The sequence below is a fragment of the Idiotropiscis lumnitzeri genome, unplaced genomic scaffold (assembly GCF_059441095.1).
Source record: "Idiotropiscis lumnitzeri isolate Australia: NSW breed Sydney's pygmy pipehorse unplaced genomic scaffold, RoL_Ilum_1.0 HiC_scaffold_63, whole genome shotgun sequence".
Taxonomy (NCBI): Eukaryota; Metazoa; Chordata; class Actinopteri; order Syngnathiformes; family Syngnathidae; genus Idiotropiscis; species Idiotropiscis lumnitzeri.
The window spans coordinates 32799-60204 of record NW_028283601.1 but is presented as its reverse complement, the minus strand read 5'-3'; the positions used below and the strand labels follow the sequence as shown (position 1 = coordinate 60204).

The 27406-nt window shown below is 39.8% G+C and overlaps 1 protein-coding gene across 1 annotated transcript; it reads right to left on the bottom strand.

Moving 5' to 3' along the window:
• Nucleotides 1-17871: 17871 nt before the first annotated feature.
• Nucleotides 17872-26954, bottom strand: LOC148315666 (uncharacterized). The gene is made up of 9 exons (XM_088287421.1): nt 26754-26954; nt 25939-25987; nt 23037-23080; nt 21279-21329; nt 18770-21083; nt 18602-18673; nt 18410-18484; nt 18084-18140; nt 17872-18005 (listed from the first exon to the last, which is right to left on the bottom strand). Exons 1-9 carry the CDS (start codon nt 26754-26756, stop codon nt 17872-17874), a joined length of 2799 nt encoding a protein of 932 aa, XP_088143547.1. The 5' UTR covers nt 26757-26954.
• Nucleotides 26955-27406: the final 452 nt, after the last annotated feature.

Genomic DNA, 27406 nt, shown 5'->3' with positions numbered 1-27406 from the left:
ATGATGTTTTGCACAGATTCAGGCGTGTAAGACACAAAAACCAGGTGCACATTCCAGACTGATAAGAAAGAAATGAGGTGCACATTCCGGACTGATGAGGAGTAGAAGGGTTTGAGAACCAAGGTCACAAAACAGATAATTTGTAAGAGAGAAATTGTGAGAAAAAGCAGGAAGAGCGTAGGCGGGTGTGAGCTAGTCAAAATTTGGGGTTTCCCATCTTGTATGGGTTGTATGGTTACAATGTGAACTGACGGTCAAAATAAATGTTCATGTGTTCTGTCGACATTGGGCAAACAAGGGCTTTAAAACCACAACAGAAAAATTAAAGTTGTGCATAAAACGTGTCTAAATAATTATTTGAAAAAGCAAAACTTACTTAATAAAAATGACCCAATTATAATTGGAAACTGCCTCGCTGACAATGCAGCGAAGTCGGCAGCCCAAGGCATGACCACAAAGTTGGCACTGCAATACTATAAGGGAAAATGAACACACACACACACCCCTACTTGCTTTTGTGACATTGTTGGGCCACCTGAGCAAAACTCACATTGTGGGAACCACCCTTTCTGGTGGTTGTACAGCTCTGGAAAAAATAAAATCAGGCAGTGTCCAGGAATTTAGTTAAACACAAAAACCACTTCAAATTACCAATTAAACAAAGTACAGGGTCCTTCACCTGACTACAGACGATCTTCTGGGGACTTTATTTGGTTTTAATCACTTTTGGGGTCTGCATCTATGCACACTCCCTGGTTTTGCTACCTTCCCGGGTACCACATACACACTGCTTGGTTTCTCTGCCTTCGTGGGTACCACATACACATTGCTTGGTTTCTCTGCCTTCCTGGGTACTACATACACACTGCCTGGTTTCGCTACCTTCCTGGGTACTAGTCACACAAACGTCAGACGACTCAGCACATACCGACTGTCTCAGCACTACACACTTTCACTCCAAGGCAGTACTGTGAACCAACTTACTGACAAGAGGTAGTATTTAGAATTTTAAAAAGTGCTTGAAAGGTTTTGTTCATGTCAAACCAACAGATGACATTATTATTATTATTTAAATCAGTATTAAACAGCATCAGCATAGGTTCAAGATATTATACAGACTATATACGATAAAAAAATACTAAACCACCCTTGCTTTTCCGTCATTTCTTGTATAAGTTAACACATATATAGTTGCATAACATTTGTTTATACAAATGTAACGATTAAAAAGTAGCTGATTAGAGTTTTAATTCGAGAAAATAACGAGAATCTAGCCATTGTCCTTTTTATTTACTATAGTAACAAAAATCACTTAAGTTGCATCAATAGCGATGGCATTGTAGAATTAGAATTAGAAATCCCTTTATTGTCATTGTACTCAAGAGTGCAACGAGATTAGAGAGCTCCCCTCTCCAGTGCAATACAACAATAATACAGACAAATATATAAATTAGATAAATAAGAGAGTGCAATGGAAAATAATACTGAAGGGTATATAAAAACACATCACGATGCTGTTCTGCAAGGTAAGGGTGGTCTCGTGTGTGTGTGAGAGTTCAGAATAGAGATGGCTCTCGGAAAGAAACTGTTTCTCAGTCTATTGGTCCTCGATTTGATGCATCTGTAGCGCCTGCCAGAGGGCATCAGGTCAAACAGGTGGGAGTTTGGGTGGGTATTGTCTTTGACAATGTACTGTCTCAAACAGTTTTCCCCCCCCCCTTTTTTTAAATTTTGTATTCATTAATCTGTAATAAAAATGGACATTATATTTTGGTTAATAAAATTAACAAGAAATAAAAGTAAAGGGTGGTCTAATACTTTTTTCAAGATTGTCCTAACATACATTTAATGCTTACAGTATATGTCTTCGGAAGAAGCGCAGCATTAGATTTTTTTGGTTCTCTCTCTTTGACTTCTGAATTTGAATTTCTGTCACAGATGTGCTTGAATTCTATTTTGGATGATTTGTGTTAAACTGCACAAATATTTGAAGAGCCATAGAATTCAAGAATCACACCAGTGCTGCTACTCCTCCGAACGGGTGAACGCCCTCGATTAACAACCTGCGTTGAGGTGGCTTTTGAGATTCGTGGTGAGGGAGAAAAATCTTTGAAGGCATTCTTAGACTTCAAGAGAGGGACCACAATTTCCAAAGATTCACTTCCGTCTGAATCAGAGGCCTCACTTGTATCCGGAATATATTCATCTCCACTGTCATCTGAGTTGGAGTAATAATGCTTATCCATTCCAAAGTCAGCCTGTTTTTTTAATCTAAAAAACAACAACAACAGCGAAATATAAAGGATAGAAGGCAGGAGACCAATAAAATATATGCAATTTGCTTGTAAGATTCCCTGAAATCTATATGGGTTGTTTACCTGTATACTTTTGGTCGTCCTGAGCCTTGGGATAGTAATATGGTCTGGGTCTGAGGCGCAAAGTTCAGGGGCAGGATTTGACAATGATTCGTCAGAATCTGTGTCGTTATTCCAAGGAAGATTCAGCCCATATTTTTTGTCCAAGGGAGGAGACTGGGTTACATCAGAGTCCTAGAGAAAATTGAGAACCCATTAAATACTTAATTCCCAGAGGAATCTGCACAGAAAAAGGTCTTAATTCTATTTGGAAAAAAAACAAACTAAAATATTGATGAATGATATGACAAAATAATGTAATAACAAAATTAGAATGATTTTAGGAAATTATTTGCAAAACCAAAACATTGTGGTACGATAATAATGCATATAATTATTCTACGCAGCTATATTTAACAAAAACACTTAATTGACCGTAACAAAAAGCTCCCGGGAGGAAAACTACATTAAATGTTTTTTTACAGGGCAGTGAAAATATTGGAAAATAAAAAAAATAATAAATAAATAAAATAATATAAAAAAAGATTTCAATGTGTATCGATGGACCCATATGAAATACTTATATCGCTATGTACTTATCAGCCATATCGCCCAGCCCAATATGAAACTGCAACTTCAAAACCTCGGGCCATAACAGGATTGTAACATGGGATGCATATCTTCATTCCTAAATTTGTAGATCCCGAGGAGGCTGCTCAATGGTCCTGGTAATCTAAACCTCAACCAATTCGGTCACAGCCAATGTTCTCCATCCTTGTTAAGAAGTTTTGAAATGATTTAATAGATATACTATTGCAAACTATACCAGAATTTTAGACAATTTAAACTTTTGATCACAATTTTACCTATTTTCTAAAAATCTGAAGAATTCACTTAGAATCCACATGCCAAATCACCTGCTGTGGACACATAGGTTCTGTTCTGACAGATAATTCAGTTACAGGTTGTGTACTTAAAGCCAATAAGAGGGCAATGCAGCAGTCGACAGCCTGACGAAAGCTTAAATCTCCCAATGAGAGAACTGTGGTGGCTGGTAGGTTCTTAGATTGTAACATAGTAAAGACATATACTACGCATAACTGTATATCATATGATGATGAGGGAAAATATTATTAGCTACGATTTATGTCCAGATATATTAGAAAACTTGTCCAACCAGCACAGGTCTATCTAACTGTAATTTTAACATCTCAAGACACGACAGGATGACCACATGATACGCATACCTCCTTTTCAGAGTCTGTCAAACCTTGAGAAGGCTGCTTCGATGTTCTGGTGGCATCAACCTCAGCCGATTCAGTCATTGTCGATTGTCCTCCATCCTAATGAACAAGTTGAATATTAATTTAATGAATTAAAAAAAGAAAATGGATCAGAATTTTACACATTTTTAGGCTTTGGCCACCCAAAACAAAAACTAACAAGTTCACGAATGAAACAAAAGCAATTACTTTAGCGCATGACAATTAATCTTCAGTAGAGATATGTTGTGACTGATATTTCAGTCACAGGTTGTCTTTTGAATGCCACCAGGGACGCAATGGAGCACAGGACAGCCAAAAGTCTTCTTGTCGGACAGCTGTAGTGGCTGGTAGGTTCTAAGATTATAACATAGTAAAGGCACATACAACTCCTAACTGTATTTCATATGATAATGAAGGAAAAGATGATTAGCTATGATTTATGTCAACAATAAAAATGGCTCTACGGGGTCCCCACAAACACAAACCTGACAGTTGGGTGTCAGATGGCCAACATACCTACTCGCAATTCAACTCAACTGGACCCCACAACACAAGAAAAAGCTGAGTGAGCCTCAAACCAGACATACACATTCACTGACAAATATCCTGTGACACCAGATATATTAGAAGTCTTGTCTAATCAGCACACGTCTATCTAACTGCAATTTTAACATCTCAAGACACGACAGGATGAGCACACGATACGCATACCTCCATTTCTGAGTCTGTAAAGCCTGGAGGAGGCTGCTTTGATGTTTTAGTAGCATCATAAATTTATTGAATTAATTATATTTGAGGTTGGATTAGATTTTTACACATTTTAAGCCTTAGCCACCCAAAACAAAACATAAGCTCATGAATGAAATAAAACTAATTAATTTCGCCCATGCCAATTAATCTTCTGTAGACACGTGTTGTGACCAGTGTTGTTTTTGGCAGGCATTTTAGATTTTGTCCAAGTCATTTGGACAAAGTGCTGATTTGTTTACATCACATTTAGTCATCCCAATTCGTTATAGTTTTAGTCCAGTTTTAGTCAACGAAAACTAAAAAAAGGGTTTTAGTCCAGTTTTAGTCGACGGAAACGCAAAAAAAGTTTTACCCTAGTTTTCGTCAATTTATTCACAAAGGTTTTAGTCCAAGCGGCACGGTGGCCCAACTGGTTAGCATGATGGCCTCACAATATTGAGGTCGTAGGTACGATTCTGGCTCCGGCCTTCCTGAGTGGAGTTTGCATGTTCTCCCTGTGTCTGCGTGGGTTTCCTCTGGGTAATACGGTTTCTTCCCATATTCTTAAAACATGCATGGCAAGTTGCTTGGACACTCTAATTGCCCCTAGGCATGAGTGTGAGCGTGGATGGTTGTTCATCTATGTATGCCCTGCGATTGGCTGGACACCAATTCAGGGTGTACCTCGCCTACTGCCGAAGACAGCTGGGATAGGCTCCAACACCCCCCGCGACCCTAGTGAGGAGAAGCGGTACAGATAACGGATGGATGGATGGATGGATGGGTTTAAGTCCATTTGAGTTAAAACAAGGCATTCAAGGTTTCCACCCAATAACAAAGACTTTTGGATGGACTACTAAGGATTCTTCATTACAAACAGAAAAAAGTGGCAACAGTGGAATCAATGCTCACTGCTCCAAAATAAGCCGAGAAGCAAAACATTTTGTTGGGCAACTGTTGTGGCTTTATTTCACTAAAAGCAACATAAAATAATTTATGAACCACATGCTAACAATTTTGTCTCGTCAACGAAAAAAATTCATGTACATCACGTCATGTTTTCGTCATAAAAGAACCTCGTTTAGCTTGTCATCGTCATTAAAAAAGGGGCGTTAACGAAGTATTTTCGTCATAGTCATCAGTGACGAAAACAACACTGGTTGTGACTGATATTTCAGTCCCAGGTTGTCTCCTGAACACCACCAATTGGGCAAGGGAGCGCAGGAAAGCCTGGGGTCTTCTATTTTGACAGTATAGAAAGGCTAAATATCAAATTGAAACAGTGTTTTATATCATGAATATAAAGGGTTGGTGCTGGTTCTGGTAGGGAAACCACAACATAAAGATGTCCTTTATTAGTCCCACAATGGGGATATTTGCAATATGGCATATGATGGCCTAACAGGGCCACCGCCCAGAAAGGAGTAATGCAGAACTTTGTAATACTGTCACTCCCTGACCAGTTCGTTGTTCCTGCAGAGCCAAACTTTGACTCAGACCCACAAATTTGAATTACAGATAGTGGACAATGGAGAACTCCCCCAGTCAGTCAGCATGTTCAACTTCCATAGAAACCTCACATACATTTATTAGATTGCCAAACTAATTGGAAACTACATCACCAGAACACCACAAGTGGGCTCTGTTATTGTACTTAAAGATGCATCTTACAAACCTGTGTTCTCCAAGGCCAGTCAGCTGGTCCATAGTCTTAAGTTATTTCTTCGCCAACATCAATGTCTCGGAGCGCAAACAGACAGAGGTGTGGTCAGTCCTCTGTTGTCATCTTCTTCATTTTACAGTTGGGGTGCATGTGGTCATCATTAACCAGTCTTCCCAGACTGCCATCTTCTTGAGCTGCATCAACACTTAAAATAGATTTAAAAAAAAAAAAAAAAAATTATTCAATCAATGTCAGAAATTAATCTTTGAGACAATCTTGTGTACACAAAACATAAAAATAGGAAATCCACAATTTTTAAATCTTCTAAATCAAATCATACAAGAAATTACTATTGGAATCAGACCCTATTAACAGCTTGTCTTTGAGACTTCAGGTCTATATTTTCATTTGTAAAGATTCAACGCATGAATAAAAGTAATTATACATTTTTGCTTAGAGAATGATTTTTCCCCTAACACTTATGGGATGAGTATGTGTTTATTTTTTTAAATAAAAACAAAAATAAGATAACATCTCAATCTTAGCCTCACCTCCAAGTTTTTTCTTGCCGGCGGAAGTCAAACAAAAAGACAGTGCCTCTTCCATCCATCTTCCTGCGTTGAGATTCATCAGAATCTATCAATTTTCCTCTGTACTCCATAATAAAGAATAAAGTCGTCTTTCCTGAAAGGGGCCTTGGTAAATACTCCTCGACCTAGTTAACAGGGAAATCAAGTTAGCTTCCTAATATTTTTAAGCACACAAATAAGGAGTCATCGTATTCATTTGGGCCACTATACTAATGTAGGGTGGTTTGAAACATTGCTTCTTGTGAGGGATAGAGCAGAGCCCTTCTTTATGATTTTAAAGGAACAGACCAGCCAAAATTCATTTTCCAGCATTGCATTAGCCAGTATGTATTAGGACTGAAAGTACAAATGTCAATGGCACCTGGTTACGTAAAAAAAAAAACTTTAAGTTTATTTAGTTTCAAAACAATGACATCCACTGTACACAGTCATATTGGATCGCGTCACGTGATGTCTGTGACGTATTACGTGCTTTACACTAGACTATCAAAATCAGACTTGTTAACCGGTCTATTGTGGTATAAAAATGCCGGAGGGCGTCATCAAGTACAGCCTTAATTTAGATAGAACTCCTACCATCAGGTTTCACGCTCACTGAAATAACTTGAAACTGACAAAAGTGGCAAATTGTGGCAAAAGAAAAGGTCAAGACACTCTTAATGTAAAATAACCACTTAAAAAACGATGTCAGCTTGGTTATCAGAAAACAATAATATATCTTAGCAAAAGCGTTAACATCATACCTTTAAATGAGTTTATATACTTCGCTTCTAACTCTGCAGTCTTGTCCAGACCCTTGACTGCATGTTCAATAGTATCCTGCTTTGGGGACTTCCTGCATCTCAGGGAAGGCATTGTTTATTCTATAAAGAAAAAAGACAGTTTTGTGTTGATAATTATTCATACTATAGGCTAAATGGAGTTTTAACAATATCAGCGTAAGAAAAATAAATTATAAATTAAAAAAAATATCAATCCCTCCATCCCAATTAACGATTTCAACCATAATAGTTTATATTGAAGTTTAAACAACAGACACAGACAGATTTATGCAGTGTGACTACAAAAATCTTACCAAAATTGCATTCACAGTAACCTTTGCTTTAAGAATCATGTAATTAACCAGTGAACATCGTGTCTTACACAAAAATTAATGACAGAAATTATCATGGTACTTGCATTCTGTTGTTCTATAACAAAAGTGCAAGCTGTTAGCTCCGCAAAGCTAACGCAACAAGCTAGCGTCCCTCGTGCTCACATTCAATGCAAACCTGACCACCGGATGACAATACGCGTCGGTTTAGTTCTTTAAATGAGTAAAAGCACCATGACGTTTTATAATTATTCAATGCTTAACTGGAGCTCGTCAATTATGTCGATGTAGGAGCACATGTTTGCTAGGCCAGTGTTGTAGGCCCACATCCATGGTGCTACTTTGTATAGTGTTTTCCACACAACTATCTCTAACCATGAACAAATGCACTCGAGGCATGTTTTGAATAAAAACAAACGAAAAACACTTACCCATCCGTTTCAACAGCAGTTTGAACTTCGAAGTGGTGATATTCTCCAGCGTTAAGCACCTGCTCGAACTGCGAATAGGTCAAATTCAACAGCGTCTTTTTTCTGTCCTAATATTGCAACACTCGGCGCGACAGGACGTCACTTTCGGCGCGACATCTTTTCCTCCGCTTTTATCCACCGGGCGAGTAAACGCAACTATGGTTTCGTGCACCACCACATGCAACACTTGCACCATTCTCATGGAAAGACTCTCCCTGCTAGAGGGACGTGTCCGCCAGCTAGAGCAGAGTAATGTGGTAAGCGTAAACGTGGCGGACACGACTGTTAGCACGGGTTGTAGCCAACCTGCTAGTCTGGTTCGCATTGGCCGAAAACGGCTTGCTAATCGCGGTGAGCCTGTTAAGACACATAGCAGTTCCATTCCACCTCGGTCTCATGGCTCCCGCACCTTAGTGATAGGTGACTCCATTACCCGCAACATTAAGCTTGAAAATCCAGCCACAGTAATGTGTATTCTAATTTTTTTTCTTTTCCGGTTCCGGCGCCGCGCGAGTGGCTGCCTGTTTACAGCAGCGTGGCTCACTATTGAGCCTTTTTCATGTGTTTTTTCCCTTATATATACACTCGGTGTTGTCATGATCCGTCCTGTCATGCCTTGTCTTGTTGTTATTGTTTTCCCAGCTGAATGGGCGTTTCCCTCCAGCCTTACCTCCTCGATCCGTGCCGCCCTTGCGGAACAGACGTGCCCACCGGTTGCGCACCAGGCTCTGATCAACACCATGATTACTACGCTACTTAAGCCAAGGGAACGGACTCCTCAGCGTCGGAATATTGCTCATCGCTCACGACTCATGATCCCACGTCTCGATCTCGTACCTCTCGATCTCGCTCCTTGTTCTCGCTCCTTGTTCTCGCTCCTTGTTCTCGCTCCTTGTTCTCGCTCTGCATTTGCAGTAGACGCTTTTTGTTCCCTCGTTTATATCCAGCTAAGGCTACTCTCCTTTGTTTTCTCGTTTGTTCGTTTGGCTCCCTCTTGCCCTTCAGCGGTAAGCAATTTAAGTTCTATGTTCCTTGCCTTTTGCAAGCGATTTCTGTTTTGCCGTCAGTTCCTTTTTTCCTGGCGTGACCTTTCCGCCAGCGCGTTTAGTTCTCTAGTTGTCGGCACCCTGATTGTATTGATTATATTGATTGGAAAATATATACCATTTGTAGCAATAAATACCTTTGTAAACTCGCATCTTGCTGTGTCTGCAATTTTGGGGTCCACTCCGCGACTCCCAGTGTTCGCTGGGAGGCGCGCACAACAGGTGTTATATTTGACGCAACTATGTCATTTCAAATGCACATTAAAAATATTACTCGAACAGCGTTTTTTTCATCTGCGTAACATTGCTAAAATTCGCCCAATTCTATCAACGTGTGACGCGGAAATCTTAATCCATGCGTTTGTTACGTCTCGCCTCGACTATTGTAACGCTTTGCTCTCGGGTCTCCCCATGTCGAGTATTAAAAGTCTGCAGTTAGTTCAAAATGCAGCAGCTAGACTCTTAACTAAGACGAGAAAATTTGATCATATTAGCCAATTTGCATTGGCTTCCGGTCCACTTGAGATGTGATTTTAAAGTTCTGCTACTTACTTTTAAAATATTGCACGGCTTAGCACCTTATCTCGTTGACCTCGTGGTACCATATGTTCCGTCCCGAAACCTTCGCTCACAAAATGCTGGTCTTTTAGTGATCCCGCGAGCCAAAAAGAAGTCCGCAGGTCCTAGAGCGTTCTCTATTCGGGCACCAATGCTTTGGAATGCACTACCCTCAGATATTAGAGGCGCCACTTCAGTAGAAATGTTCAAAACACTATTAAAGACTCATTTATGCTCTTGTGCATTTAGCTGAAATATTTGTTGGCCTGTTTACTGCCGCTTTTTTTTTCTTTTGTTTTCTTTTGTGCCCCCTTTTCCCCCGGCTGGGGGATTAGGTGACGGTGACCCACTAGGAAGTTTAAGGCATTGACCAACTGGGCATGCACCTGTTCCAGTGATGTCGTCTTCCTGCAGCGCGACATTTGATCAATTTATTTATATACTTTAGCATCTAATTTAATTATTTGTTGGCCTGTTTACTGCCGGTTCTTCTCTTTTCTGCCCCCTCCTTCCCCTGCTTGGGAATTAGGTGATGGGGACATGCTTTGAAGATTACGGCACTGACGAACCGGGAAGGGACCTGCTCTGCCGAAGTCGTCTTCATGCAGCGCCTTTTCTGATTTCCTTATATTTCAGCACTTCATTGAACTACTTGTTGGCCTGTTTGCTATTTCTGTTCTTTCTTTTCTGTTCCCAATTCCCCGAATTAGGTGATGGCGATTCACTTGGAAGTGGCTGTACTGAATTTACACCAACTGACTGGTACAAGATCGAAGGCTCATCTTCGGATATGCTGCCATGGATATTACGGCCCTGGATGAGGACCCACTCCACTGAAGTCATCTTCCTGCAGCACTTCATTCAATTGACTCTTATATTATCTCATCTATTATTGCATAGCATCATTGTATGTGTCAAATATTGCCCAGTTGGCATCCATTGCAGCCTGGTCCTCCTGGAAGGGGGATTCCCCCATCTGTGGTCCCTTCTCAAGGTTTCTCACTTTTCCCCTAATGAGGTTTTGTGAGTTTTTCCTTTCCCTCCTGGGGGTTAAGATTGGGGATGTCGATTGTGGCTATGTAAAGCCCTTTGAGACTGTCTGTGATTAAGGGCTATACAAATAAAATTGACTTGACTTGACTTAATAAGGACGCGACGAGAGGAGGAGCGCTTGCTTTTTCGTCAGCACGCCCCGCACGGGTGGTGCTGCTTTATCACTCTCTATCTGTGCCCGCCCGCCGGCATGTCGATAGAAAAATAATATTCCTTTAAACATTACTTTCATCTTCTTAATGTTTTGTAGTGAATTTAACAGGTTCACCACTTTTTTCAAATACACCAATGGAAAACGGGTCTTAATTGAGGAAACATACAAAGAGCATCTCACAAACACCTTATGATGAGCAATGTAATTTGATCATGTTTTTTGTCACTGCCTGGACGTCGGGTTCACTGGCCTGGTGGCAGTGGCTTGTAAACACTGTCACTGAGTGGGAACGGATCTCAAGGTGGGTCAAACTAACCCAAGCAGTGGATCGGTCAGTTTTTTAAATTTATTAATTTTTTAATTTTATGTATTTATTTATTATTTAATACAAGGACTTCGGCTCACTACCAGTGGGCGGGACCAAAGAATTTGGGTTTCCTTTGAGCTAGGAGGCAGTCAAAGGCAGTCCAATCCCCTGCAACATAAAGCGCCTAGCTCTGGGGACATGGAATGTCATTTCTCTGGTAGGGAATGAACCCGAGCTGGTGTGTGACTAGACCAGTGGTTCTCAATTATTTCCTGTCATGCCCCCCCTACCAAGAAGAAAACAATTCGCACCCCCCCCCCCACCACAATTTATTTTACATTTCGTACTAATGTACATGTTCTTTGCATTTTAATGTTAGATTGTCAATAAAATATCTTACCTTGACAAAGCTAAATTGATAAAAAAAATATATCATTTTGAGAACGACTATTGTGAGGATCTCGAAACTCAGTACTCTGTGGTGCTAATATTGATGAGATGATAAATATTTACTATACGTTTTTGTTTTTTAACTTTAAGAAATCAAACAGTTATTAATACGTACATAATATAGAAAAGACAAAAAGAGCAAGGGGGATTTTAAACAAAAATTCTTCATAAAGCAACAGTTTTAATAATATACGTTTTTTTTTGTTTACAATACGTTTGACGTCGAACCTCTTTGTCGTGATGACGTCAGCCACTTCCGTGGTCCAGCCTGAGAGCATCTACTAAATTGCTCACGTAGACGTCGTCTTATTTTGTTTCGATAACTAATGGTTGCAATGCAACATTTCTGTTCATAGCTGCTGGCTCTCCGCCCAAACGCGGTTCGAGTCAGACTTCTGTTAAAAGTCGAGCGTCCATCGAAGCAATTCATTTTAGCGATTAGCGCGCTTAGCGCCTCCTTGCTTGCCTCCTCATTTAGAACGCTACTTGTTTGCAGTGTTGTTTATTTGCCATCACGTTGCTTGTTGCTGCTGCTGTGCGCGGACTTACATATAGTTCCAATGAAGTCCGTTGTGCTGCGGCGCAAGATAGCTTGGCGCGGGGCATTTAAGGAGCGGCGAAAGAAATCACTTCACTTTTTTTTTAATCAGTGCTGCGTGACAGCGCGACCCTTTTTTTTTTTAATCAGTACTGCGTGACAGGGCGACACTTTTTTAAAACCAGTACTGCGTGAACTAGGGGCACAAACAGCTTTGACGAGCTCAAACTGGCGTTGTCTGAGATCGCCTTTTTCTGTCCCAAAACCATGCAAAAAAACATGTCCCCCAGGGTCCCACACGCCCCCCCTCAGCATCGCACCGCGCCCCCCCACTATTTGAGAATCAGACAGAGTCGGACTCGGCTCCAGACACAGTGTGTGCTCTGGTATCAGTCCTCTCAAGGGGTTTTGGACTCTGTTCCACTCTGGAGTTCCCCAATGTGATATTTCCAGGGCAGGTGTGGGTTTATTCCCCCTGGGTTGGTGCTTGTAAATTGGCGTTCATCCCAGTGGACGAGAGTGAAGCCTCCCTCCGCCTTCAGTTCGGGGGCGGGTCCTGAATGTTGTTTGTGCTGATCCACAAAATTTTTAATCATTGGACTTCTGTGACTGTCATGTCATGTTCAATGATCAATTTTGTGGTTATCGTATTTGCGACTGCATGTTTTGGACACTCGGGTGAAGAGAGGGACGGATCTTTCAACTGATCAACACCTGGTGGTGCGTTGACGATTGTGGGAGACGTCAGTCCAACCTGGCAAACCCGAATCTATTGTGAGGGTTTGCTGGGAACTTCTGACAGAATCCCCTGTCAGAAAGAGCTTCAACTCCCACCTACAGCAGAACTTTGAACATGTCCTGGAGGAATCGGGGGACATTGAGTCAGAGTGGACCATGATTCATGGGTCAATTGTTGAAGCATCCAATCTGAGCTGTGGTCGTGGTAGATGTCATTTCAGCAATTCCCAAACCCGCTGTTGGACCTCAGTGGAGCGGGATGCCGACAAGCTGGAGAAGGTGTCTTTCTGAGTGTATCCTGTGGGTGTCTGTAGACAGCTGACGGGTACCAGCTGGCCAAGCGAAATGCACCTGTGGCAGTCGCCGTAGCAAAAATTCAGGCTTGGGAGAAGTTTGCCGAACTCAAACAAAATGCTTCCAGGAATTCTGGTCCTTGTCGATAGACCGGTCGATCTATAATCTTACCCTCAGCTATGGTCACCAGATGTGGGTCGTGATCGAAAGAATGTGATCCTGGATATAAGCGGCCAAAATAAGTTTCCTCCACATATCCCTTTTAGATAGGGTGAGAAGCTTGGTCATCCAGGAGGGACTCAGAGACGATCTGCTCCTCCTCTAACTTGAGAGGCGCCAGATGAGGAGCCTCGGGCAGTTGTTTAGGATTTCTCCGGGACGCCTCCTTGGTGAGGCATCCCGTACTTGTCTCACTGGCAGGGGGCCCGAGGAATTTCTCTGCTAACACCTTTGAATCCCCCGAAAGAGTTTGAAGAAGTAGCTGGGAAGAGGGAAGTCTGGGCTTCCCCGTTAAAGATGTTGCCACCATGAACCATCCCAGGATAAGTGGTAGAAAATGGATGAATGGATGGATTAATAGTTTAAACCACAAACATTATTGACTGAAATTTTCCATTTTATTGGATTTTTTTTATCTACCCAGTAATGTAACATTGACATTAAAAACTTATTTTTCTATGGAGTCCAGAACAAGCGGTAAGGAAAGGCAGCTTAATTTATGAAGCACATTTCATTCGCAAGGCACAATGTGCTTCACACAAGCAAAGACACATCACAAACGCATTTACAAACACCACAGTGAATGAATTCAGATTGAAGACAGCTGTACTGTAGGGATGATTCTTATTTTCATATTTATTTCTACTGCATAGTATTTCTGTTTTTTGTGTTAACATGAGTTTCTTGATGCAAAAGGTTTGGATGCCCCTGCTGTACTATTTTGTATGGTGGGGTAGGCATAAGCTTGTTCTTCAGCTTTCATTACCATGTAGTGAATATTGTATGTAAATGTCAATGTAATCTTTTTTAAAAAACCAACATCCTTTGGTACCTGTATACTTCTTTTGAGTTATTCCTTGCCCTCCAGGGGGTTAAGATCAGGGGATGTGGATTGTGGGCATGTGAAGCCCTTTGAGACTTTGTGAGCTTAAGGGCTATACAAATGAATTTGACTTGATTTGACATACTAATCACATTGTGCAGTTTATCACTTTCAGCAGGAACATGTTTCGTAAGGCTCCTTTTACTTTGTTGGTAGCATTGTACTCCATGTTGACAGCTCTTAGACCATCATCTAGATGAGCTCAAGGTTCACATTTCAATCACATCTTCAACCATGACTTTGCCATCTTGAGTTAGGTAGATCGCTTCCTGTTGCAGCCATTTTGCTCAAGGTGAACCCACAATGCATGAAAACCTAAATTATTGTGTGTGCTGTAGCCATCTTGCGCAAGGTGTCCCCGCATTGTATTAAGAACTGATTTTTTTGTGTGTGTAAGCGTGTGTTTTGTGTGTGGGTGCAGTACCATTTTCGGCCACTAGGAGCAGCATAGAGCAAACACAGTTATACACAAAAATGTTGGTTTTTGTGCATCTTGGGGCTACCTTTGAAAATTTGACAGGACACTTCTTAGGTCATTTTATGACTAAATCAATGGTTAAATTCGTGGGGACCAGGTTTTGGCTCCCCACGCTATGATTGTGCTGTCAGATACTGGTCCTCACAATAGTGCAAAGACAAACACCCACACACACACGCACCCCCCCCCCCACACACACACCCCTTCTTGCATTTGTTACCTTCTTAAGACCACCCATAAAATGCCTACTTTCCAGGACCACCCTTTCTAGACATCACAGGAACAAATGAAAGGCATCCTTGAACTTGGAAAAAAATCTATTTTAATTGTATCACAATATAACATTAGATTTTGCCTTTTTAAGACTACCCATAAAATGCCTACCTTTTTAAGACCACCCCAAAAAAAATGCCTACCTTTTTAAGACCACCCCCCCAAAAAATGCCTACCTTTTTAAGACCACCTTTTTTAGACATCATAGGAACAAATGAGACATCCCCGAATTAATATATATATAGATAGATAGATAAATAGATATATATTTATTAACAGTGTCACAATATTACCTAAGAATATAACCTTTAAAACCCCCAAATAAATACCTACCTTTTTTGGACAACACTTCCTTGGCATCACCAGAATTAAATACATCTCTCAACTTGGGTGTGGACAATGTATTTTAACAGTACCACATTTGGCAAATGTTAAATAAACCCTGACATGAACAAGCATTTTGCTTCCTTCAACAGCAAAAGCAAACGTTTGCTGCTCAAGTTGCAAATGTTAGCCGCGCAGTGAGGGGCTTAAAGCTCAATTCTCTTTAAAGTAAGCCATATGTTGGATCTAAATTAAACTAAATTAACTATCCTATTGATGTCGACGGTATGATGACACTTACACCTGTTTTTTTAAAATAAGTTACAAAAGAGCAACCACTAAATAAAAGAATAATATAATATGAATAATAAAAATAATAAATGAAGTAAATAGATCAAATTTGAGACAAGTCTGCAGTTTCTCCTACCGACTTATTATGTCATCAAAGGATGTCATTTATTATACGTAATAAATATATACATTATACAGTGTGTGCAGCACATTATACAGCGAGAAAGTAGTGGTGACCTGTGTCTATAGCCTCTGATCAGAAACAATCCTGTTGTGGACATAGAATTTAACGGCCTTCCAGTCCCTCTCAGCAAGGGCTCCCGGGGAAGCTGCGATGCATCTCTCGCAGTCTGCTTTTCCCGGGGTCTTACCCGTGCGTATAAAGTCCATCAAAGAGTGTTCAACAGCCTTAACCTCTTCAGTTGACCACTTTCGTTTGGGTCGATTCGTACCTTGAAAAGAGAGTAAAAACACTTAAAGCACAGATACTTTGGAAATTAAAGACATTCTTGACTTTCCTCCCTGCCCAATAGGTGTAGTCTCTGTGCCTATTGTTTTCCAAGAACTTGGGTTGACCTGAATAGGTTGTCAGTGAATATAATCGGGGCTGCGACGATATTACAAAAAATATATATTTTATAATATATAAAATAAATACATCACAATACATTTATCCTTATTGATAGCTTCTTTTTGTTCTCAAACAAATCACAGCCGACACATTTGTTGTTGATGCTACCAGCAAAAGAGGATTCTGAATTAATCATTAAAAAAACAGACAAGGCATTCCATTTGGAAGGTGAGGAAAGGAAAGGAAAATTCACTTCATGTTAATTAGGTGTTGAACTGTTCACTTGTGCAGTACGATTTCATTTACATTTTTTGTTGTTGTCTTTTCCTACCACACCAGCTTTAGGCTATCATCTTATTTTTCTTCTTAAGTTCTTTTACTCAGATTAACTAGGTAACTACAAGAGGAGTTTACGTCAACTCAGGGTGATCTGCAGGTCATTGCCTGTGAATATTCTCATTCATGCAGGTCATTTTATTCTGAAGGCATTGAATCAATTGCAACTGGACTGTTCTGTTTGACTAGGTTCACATTGAAGAGAAATGCAACCCGGATTGGATGTTTTTTTTTTGCCCATATATGACCTGCATCTTGTTTTTTGTGATAGTCTGATTAAGATTTTTTTCAAATCCAACCTGGGTTGCTTTTATATGTGGTCCTATTGGATTTTTTGCAAAGCAACCACAATCTGAACAGCCGGCTCACATATGTACATCCTTGATTTTACTGATTCGCTTCACGCAGGCATAGACAACTGTTTGATTGTCCGTGAATCTGCAAAGTTGTAATGAGTCACGGTATTGGCTTTATATTTATCTTTAATTTAATTCCACTTGAAACAAAGCAAAAAGTGCACATTTGTCATAACTGTAGTCACCACATAAACGGCAATGACGTAACATTATCTTTAGGGGTGTCTCCATGAAACATCAGGAGGTTATTTTCACATCTTAACACTATTTGTAAGGCAAAGGCAATGCAATGAGTAACTATCCCTGCCGAGCAGAAGAGACTGGACGTAGTAACTTGTGTCTGGCATGAAAAGGGTAAATGAGCATTTTGTTTCCCTCTTGCTATTCAGTTACAGTGTCTAGAAACTTCTACAACAATAATTTAATTTACATGTACAAGGCACAGGAGACCTAAAAATGATAGGACATTCTTACCTCGTGATCCTCGCTTCTGTCCAAGTTGTCCACCTTTCTTATCCTGAGGTGGAGGTTCCTCTCCTGGAAAATATTCATGGGAAATAAAATCATTTACAATGCATCACTAGCCTATTGTCATATCATTAAGTGGTGAAAACAAGGCATGAGTTAATATTTTCATTCTGGTACAATTTATCCACCCATTGGGCAACACTACTTGAGTAACATTGCCCTAGCTCGTTGCAAGAGGGCTCTTTTTTGCGAGTCGCTTTTTTTTTTTTTTTAATTTTCAAGTCAAAATTCTCAATTTTCAGCTCAATATATTCATTGTTTGGTGAGCCAGTGACATAAATGTAAAAGTCAAAGCCATGTTTCACACACCTTAATGCTGTTCTTCTCCAGGTTGTTGTTTTTGTCGAAGAACTGAAGCTCCGCCTGGAAAACATTCATAGAAAATGACCTCGGAGAAAGAATGAGCCTCTGCAACTTTTGTAATTGTATGCCCATCCAGCGTCACTGTACAGAAACATTCATAAAACAAAGCAATAAAATTCATGTCGAAACACAGGACACATAAAACAAAATTCTAGCCACCAGAGCCTTGATTCTGTCCAAGCTGTTGCTTTGAAGCACCTTTTCCAGGATCCTCCCCTGGAAAATAGTAATCAGGAGCAAAATGATGTAGATAGCTTGTCTAGCCTACTGACACCTCATAGGCAGAGAAAACATGGCAGAAATTCTCAAGATATATTGGTTCCGTTTATCAGCCCATTGGGCATCACTAGATCAGGAACATTCACCACCTATCTGTTGGTGAAAGTTATACAGCAACATTACTGTTAATAGAGCTGACGGACATATTTGACTGACATATTAGTTAGCGACCATCAGGACACGTAATCAACATGCAAAATTCTTACCTGCTGAGCCTTGCTTCTGTGCAAGCCGCCTCTGTTTTGAAGCACATTTCTTCTTCTGATTAACCTGTTCCCCTCCTGGCAAACATTCAATTTGGCACTGATGTTATTTTTACATGCAAACCGACCGTCAATGAAACATAACTTTAATTTACAAAAAAAATTTCTTGTCTGGCACACAAATCAGAAGAATACCTGACATATCTGCTGCAGCACCAAGATCATCATCTTGAGATGAAGAGCTTTCTTGCATTATGTCAGTTTGGTCTTTATGGTGACAAACAAAGGCAGATTAAGTCAAATACCAGTGAATTTAAATTATAGAGGTGGAAAGGCATCTTATCCTTAGAATAATTTTCTTACCATTGGGGCAAATCACGATTTGATCCAGGCTTTTTCCCTTAAATTCTCCTAGTCTGCCCTGTTCACAGGCCATCAAGACCTTGCTTATCTTTGCCAATTGCAAAGTTCCTTCGGGGAGGCGATAAAATTTTCTGTGCACCCTGATGTCATGTCCTAGAAAGTCTGCCAAAAGATCTTGTTCAGTGTCATTGAGATTGAGTACTCTTGAAAGAGTGGCCACTTGTTTTCTCAGTTTAGTGGAAGACAGAGTTGCAGGACTTTGGGCCCCACAGTTTTTAGCCAACTCCCGGATACAGTCAGACCCACGAAGTCTTGTTCCAAACCCTGGTCTAGCAAACAAATACATATTTTCACCAACACCACATGAGCTTCGCTCCTCAACAAGTAGCTCGAGAGACTGCACCATAGCAGGAGTTAAGATAATAGGCACCTTCCTGCCGCGCTTCCCACGAATTTCTACACGCTCAAAATGTTGGCAAAGCTTTTTTTCCAGTCCAGTCAGGGCGTCTCCAACATCCTCATTAAATGTTGACTTATCCCGTGTGATAAATACTTCTAAGCTCATCTTCGAGACTTCACCTTCGCGCCTTCTGTTGAAAAAGATTATCTGTGCTAATATAACTTTAACAAGATTGCTCCAATTCCTTGAGTTTTTTTCGTACAATAATTGCTGGTGATATTGTTTTTGCTTGTCCGCCATGTGCATGTGCATTTTTTTGACATCCTCTGCTAATGGTATGAGCTTCGGTTTGTTCCACTTCTTCTCCTCCAGTGTGCGGTACGCAGCAGAAGAAATCATTTCGTTCCAGGTTAGACTGTACATACGCCTAAACTCTTCGACCACCTGCCTCTTTTCGTTGTTTTGTGTTGAGAGGGCTACAGCCTCCATAATGTCTGCAACCCTCTGGATGCTTTGCCCTAGCTTTGTAGCTAGTGTGGGTTTCTCAAATGTATTGATCTGATCATCAAAGCCAGCTACTAATTTCACAGCTCGAATTACATGTTCAAAGTGTTGTGGATTAATATAATCCTCCAGTGTTTTTAGAGGGGTCACTGTCCTTCCGAAAATCACAAGTCTCCCCAGTCCTCGCATAATTTGGCGGATGTTGTCGTGCTGGGAAGCAGTTTCACGGTGCTTGTTGTACATTTTTTCTCCGACTTTCATGATGTATTTATCACCTTTAATAGCAAGGGTTATTTCATCTTGAGTCATCTTATTCACTAGGGCCCATACTTTCGTGCTCACATCTTTAGGTGCTGGTTGAGCAGAAGCACACAGTGATTGTATTCTTGTTTTCCCCGGTAATGTTCTGCGAACACTTTGTGCAAGCACGCACCGTTTCGCATGCTTCCACATAGACTTGCGCTTGAAGTACCCAAAGCATGCAAAACAATGCTGATAGTCCTTTGGATTGCTCTTGCCTTCACTTTGTTGTCTACAAGCTACCAGTGTCCCTTCTCCTTTCGTGAGTGCATCAATGTTTTGTGCTCGATTTCCCTGCTTGCGAAGGAGATCCAGCAGATTTCTCCTTTCCTTCGACTTTTTGGGATATATCACTGCATTGGCAACTTCACTTTTATCCTTATGTTTCCGTTCCAAGTGTCGTGCAATTTTTGATTGTGGTTCCCTGCAGTAAAGGCAGTAGTTTTTCTTCTGGTGGTATTTTTTAGATCCATCTACTTTTGTAACATTAGCTACAACAGGAGAATCACACTTTTTATCAGACCGTGCCTTATGATAGGATGTTTTAAATCTAGTGTAAGTCTTTTTCTTTCTTCTTTCAAACATAGAGTCATCTGTGTCGTCTTCTACTCGAGAAATTTTGATTCTCTTGTCACTCTTTTTCTGTCTTTTTTTGGTCTTCAGTCTTGATTCACCTGAATTGTCTTCTTCACTCACACTTAAGCAACTCTTATCACGCTTTTGGGGTCTTATTTTGGTCTTCACTCTTAGACTTGAATATCTCTTGTCACTCTTGCGCCTTTTTTTTGTCTTCAGTCTTCCATCATTAGAATCTTCATCTTCACTCAAACTTGAGCATCTCTTGTCGCTCTTTTTGTGTCTTTTCTTAATTTTCAATCTTGATACCCCTAAATCCTCTTTGTTGCTAGAAAACAACGTCAGATTGTCGTGCGTCCCTGTTTTTAGCTGGGGTTCATAAGAGTCTTCTTCCCTGGAATGTATTTTTTCATCTCTGCTTTGTTCTGATGATTCGTCAGAATTGGCCTCTGATGATGCTGGTACATACTCATCCCCACTGCTGTCATTGGAAAGTGACACTTCAGAGTTGTCCTCCAGCATTCCTTTGGTCAACTACAACAGGACAGAGACATAAGAATCAAAACAGATGCAACTTCACATCACAAGTCTTCCCTAAAATAGAATAATTTATTAAGCTGACAATACAAAAAGGACAATACAAAACAAAATTTGACTCCTGTGACTTCCATTTAAATCTGACAATTACAAATACAAGCATGTTCTGAAGAACATAGGAGCTATACTTACAAATACACTCTCTTCTCGTGTTAAGGGCGGAACCACTATTTCATCCTGCAACTGCCAAAATTGTAAAGGGAATTATTAGAATTTTAGTTCAAGCATTTTGAAAGTATAACAGACAATACACCAGATGTTATTATATATACATAACAGGCTATGTTACAGCTTGCGCTGTTGTGAAACTATATAAAGTTGTATTGTATAATTTAACATTATAGTATTACTATTTAAAATTAATAATAATTAAATATAAATATGTAAAAACCTTTTGGGGCTCGTTAACTTGTGGAAGAGAAGATAAACCGCAATCAATGGGGAAAAAAAATGGATGGATGGGGAGATAAAGGGCTGAACGATTTATCGTTTTGGGACCGAAATCTCAGACAACGCAATATCGAGATCGTCAAAGCTGCGGTTTGCGTCACACATTCACGAAGCAGATCACAAAAAAAAAAAAAGAAAAAAAAAAAAAAGAAACAAAAGCCTTGTGCTGTTGTCCGAAGCCCCGAAAGTTATTTCTTTCCCCCCTGCTTGAGTGCGCAGCGCCAAGCTATCTTGCGCCGCTGGACTATGGACTTTATTTGTACTATAAGAAAGTCCGTGCACAGCAGCAGCATCAAGCTGTATAATTACAAATAAACGACCGCTCTAACACGTAGCGTTTTCTCAGAGGCGGCAAACAAAAAGCAAAGTATAGCGTTAGTTGTACAGTCGACTTTTCACAGAAGTCTGGTTAGAAACGCGTTAGGGTGGAAAGCCGGCAGCAATTAACATAAATGTTATCTTGCAATCAGTACGTATCTAGGCATAGACACAATAAGATGACGGCTATAATAGCAATATAGCAGACGCTCTGCGACCGGAACACGTAAACGGATGACTTAATCATGACGAAGAGGTCCGATGTCAAACGTATAGTAAATATTTATAATCTCATCAATAATATTTGCACCATAGAGTATTGGGTTTTGAGATCTACACAATAATAGGTCTCAAATGTATATATTTTAAGCAATTTTGCTTTGCTAAAGGGACAATGATTTCATTGACATAATCTGACATTTATGTACAAAGAAAATGTACATTAGTACAAAATGTAAAACAATTTGGGCTTTAAAAAATACATTTCAAATACACAATTACACATAAATACAAAAATACAAATTTATAAAACTATTTTTTAAAAACTTGGAAAAAACGGCCCTGCTCACGAAATCTCTGAAGTGTCTTTGCATTATTACAGTAATAGCTTTTATTGTTTTTACTGGTATAATGGCATGCTCTGTAATGTCTGTAAATGTCACTGTACATTATGCAGAAAATCGCAATCGTAATATCTGTCAGAAAAATGACAAGTTTTTCCTAAAATCATTCAGCCCCAGACAGAGAGAGAGAGAGAGAGAGAGAGATGTAAATTAATGTTACACTTGTCCATAAACAATCAGTATAAAGAGATTATTATGCAAGTTAGCAAAGAAAAAGGCTCGCTGAATATTAAGGAATGTGAGTGTGTTGCTCAGCTGGACAAATGTAAGGTTTTCCCCATGTGTTGAAATTAAATTAGATTACATTACAAAAATAAGGTTGAAAGCCAATTGAGAGCCAAAGGCAAAGTAAGTAAGTCTGTCTTTTTCTCTGTTAAAACAAAAATTAAACCAAAACAGAATAACATGAAAAAAATGTTGCCGGGGAGACCTCATTAAAAAATTTTCATGTTTTAATTTCCACTTTCCATTTTAAGATCTCAAATATAACATATCCTACCTTTACGTTCTGTTCAACATGACAGCTATCCATTACATCAGCAACTGCAACGAAATCACATGAGAGAAGAGCATTAACCAGGTTCCTAATGAGCTAACAGCAGCCATGTGCCTTTATTATAAACTTTCACCTCACCATGAAAATTATTAGAGTTAGCGCATCCGAGACAATAAAAATACATAAAGCCATGATCAGCCATGCTAAGTACACGAAACATCTTTCACTGAAGATGCACAACTACTTGGAACAAAGGTCACTCAGTAAAAGGATAAGTTTGGCTCAATTCCATCTGTTACATTATTTTATTTGTTGTAGTTTTCTGTCAGATTCTCAAGGAATATGGTTGAGGTAATTCAAACATTGGAGAAAGCCCTTGCGCGATGAAGAACCCACTTGTGGTAAAAGCCATCAATAACAAGCTTCCTGAATTTGTGAAGAAAGCAAAGCTTGTCTTTATGGTCAATCGAAAAAATAGTGTCACGTAAGTCAATCATTTTGATTATTATCTTGCATTTCTGAATGAGCAATAGGATAACCTCAAGAGACTTGAGCATCTCAAAAGCACATAAAAGCTCTGACAAGATGGATAACAAACTAACACACACAAAAAATGCTGCGACTAAATCCATAAATGATTGTGTTGTTTGTGGAGATGAGAATCACAAACACCATGACAAGATCCTACTGAAAATGTTTAAGGTCTGAAGACATGCCCAAAAAGAAGGTATTGCGAAACGGAATGATGTATGTGCCTTGAGAGGCACGTCCATGGTGGTGGGTGTAAAGACCAGTACATGTGCAAGAATAAAGACTGTATGAAAATGGGCTCTTCAGATCGCCACTACCTCCTTGGCTCCAAAAGTGAAGCTAAGAAATATGAACGAGGGAAAAGCACCGCAGGGAAAAGACAGCGGAAATAAAAGTCAAACAGAGAAACAAGAAAGATTCTGAAGTGAACGTTTTCCAGCTATAGCAGAAAGATGCAAAAAGGCTGTAAAAAGGCCTGGAATAAGGAATTCCACAATGTCAAACTTGGTGGTTCTCAAAGAAAGTGGACTGCAAGAGAGTCCAGTCCTGATGATGTTGTTGAAAGTCCTGACTAATGCAGGACAAAATAAAGTTCCTCTTACGTGCGGGTAATTGTGACACAAATCTAACACCATACTGTAGATCAGGCATAACCAAATGGCGGACCTCGGTCCGGATGCGGACTGACTGATGGTTCGGACTGGACCCATGACCAATTTATGATAAATGTACACGAACAGAATTTTTTTTCAGGCTACATTCGCAAATGTGGTCGCTTCTATTACGGTAAATGCGTCACTGATTTGAGCCAATCAAATCTTTTGTTTCTGATCCACTGCCAAATGTGCAGCAGACATGAAGAGAGTGCTTGCTCAAAAGTTAGCAAGGTCGATGCGTGTTGTTTTAAAAATGAATGGACGGAGAAATTGATGTTCATTCTGGCTTCAGCCGGTTTAAAACCAGTGTGCGTCATTTGCTCCGAAACCGTCGCACCAACACGAAGTGCCACTACGAAACAAGGCACTGCTCTTTTGCTCAAAGTTGTCTGCTGAAGTCTGAGGAGAGAGCACGCAAAAACATCGAACTTTGAGTGCAGTCTTGCGGATTTTTACATTTTCCATTTTCGTTTACAGCCAGCGGCATGCAAACGAATGTTCACTAAAAGTATCATTCATGGATTTTGGGCAAACATTAAAAAAAAAAAAAAGTTCAGTCAGGGCAGTTGCGAAGGAGTGCTAAAATGCGGCTAACAAAAATTATTTAAAGGAAAACACAAAGACCAGGTATGTGAAATAATCAACCAAATTCTAAGCCTTCCCTTTTTTTAGGCGGACAACTCTTTGATTTCAGGAAAAAAACGGGAAAAGACATTAACTCAATGCTCAGCAGTTGATTTATTTCTGCAGGAGATATTTTCCTTTTTTTTATCTGCAAGTGTCGCCCTTAAATCCTTTAACCTGGAGCCGCTTACATTTTCTTGAATGTGAAATAAACCCCTTATATTTATTTGACTGGGAAATGTGTTTAATGGTAACATTGTTAAATATTTAGTATATAAGTGTGCTCTATTTAAAATTACTCTAAATATTAAAACTATATAAAAATGTGAACATAGGCTAGACCAGTGATTCTCAAATTGTGGGGCGCGCCCATGCTGAGGGGGGCACGTGGGACCCTGAGGATGCTTTTTTTCCGCCGTGGTATGGCTGAATGATGCATTGTTTTAGGACCGAAAAAGGCGATCTCAAACAACACGAGTTTGAGCCCTTTGACTCTAATTTTTGTCTTTTCTATATTATGTACATTTTAATAACTGTGTTTGGTTTGGTAAAAAAAAAAAAAAAAAAAAAAACTAAATATTTATCATCTCATCAATATTTGCACAACAGAGTACTGTATTTTGAACTCCTCACAATAATAGTCCTAAAATTTATATTTCTTATCAATTTAGCTTTGTTAAGGGATATTTTATTGACAATCTAACATCAACATACAAAGAACATGCACATTAGTACAAAATGTAAAAAAAAATTGGTGGGGGGGCGCGAATTGTTTTCTTCTTGGTAGGAGGGGCGTGACAGGATATAATTGAGAAGCACTGGGCTAGACAATAAGGGAAGTAGGACTTTGATTCGAACCTTTTGATTGGAAGAAATTTTAGTAGTGGGCCTCTGTGACTTTTAATTGAATACCCCTGCTGTAGATTCTGCCTACAGCACGGAGAATGCAGGGATCTGTGATTTATTCCTGATTTTGATTAATTGAACAGTTTATCAAACGCATTTTGTAGTGATATTGATTACTGGCCTATCCTGACACAAATTAGATTTACCCCACCACTAAGCCCCCACCACCCCTTCGTCCCCCAACTCACCTGCGCCGTCAAAAGTGTCACCACTGGAAAAGAAATCTGTGCCTTCCTCCTGTAAACAGTGACACAATCAAAGATCATCAGATCACAGAACTACTTTCACTTTACAGCCTCAGACATTTTAAGTGTTGCTTACCAGGAGTGTTAAACTCACTACACTTCACATATAGCATAATTTGTAGTAATATTTACTTGAAAAAAAACTTGTCAAGTTTTTCAAGTAAATATCACTCCCCAATATTTGCAGTGTATAGTTTTAACCCCTGGCTTACACAACCATTGGGCTATCATATTAATCAGTTTGGTCATTCAGTTTTAACAGACTAAAAATCAAATAATTTATTGTGTCATAATGTGGCTTTTACCAAAATATACCGTATCTCAATGAACAATATCTAGAGCACCTACGCGAAACAGGCCTATACTAAAAAAGTACAATGACGCATGTAAAAAAAAAAAAGTAAACCGCATGACAATGGAAGGAAGATGAACTAATCATCATCATCCATCATCATCCTGTCCTCTGCTTCTTTCTCTTTCGCACTCATCGTGCATTCTACTTTACACAGACTTTAGAAGCTTCATTATAACGTGTATTTCACAAAAACAATAAACCAAATTAATGGATTCAACTGTTTTACTCGACGCTGGCGCGTGTACAGGCCGCTTATTAACAAATAACTTAGCATTAAATATGCGGCAACCATCCTGGAGAAGTTCCACCACACTGACACAAAGTTAGCTCATTTTACATTGCTCGAACTCCCGTGTGAAAATTGAAGGCAAGTAAAAAGGGAATACAAAAATAAAACACTTACCATTTCTCTTGAATGCCCGGCAGCTTGAGCCCAATGTCCTGTACTCTCGATGCTTGTGGTTAGTCGAGCGAATTTGCCGATAAGCAGGTGAGCGGTCGAAAAGGGAGTGCTTGTTTTTAACACAGCACACACCACCGTAACAGCGAACGTAGTTATCAAGAGCAAAAAAGAGAAACTGGTTAAGATTTTTCAATCCATTATGCGGCCAAGAACTCATGATAACTTATATCTCGTCATGATATGTTTTTTCTTGAAACGACAAGTGATCGGTGAATGGGGAGGAGGGGGCAATTGTTCGACTTCGCACCAGTAACGGGAGAAAGATAGTACGTTTGGGGACCTCTCTGTTCCACACAAGCATACAAGTAAAAGAGACACACAAGCGGCTGTCCAGTTAAATCGCAGCCGCAACACGGCCACCAAATTAGTTATTAGTTATTTTTTGTACTACTACCTGAGCTTGCTTAGTTGTTTTACTTACTTTCTATTTGGTCTGTTTTAGACATCAGAAATGTAATTATGGTAAACACATACTTCAAATCAATTACCCCCCACGCCCATTTATTTTTCAATGCAAGTTACAGTACAGTAAAAGAATTTCTCAAACAGTTGAGGGAGTTCAAGAAGGAGTGAAAGTGCCAAAATTAATTAAA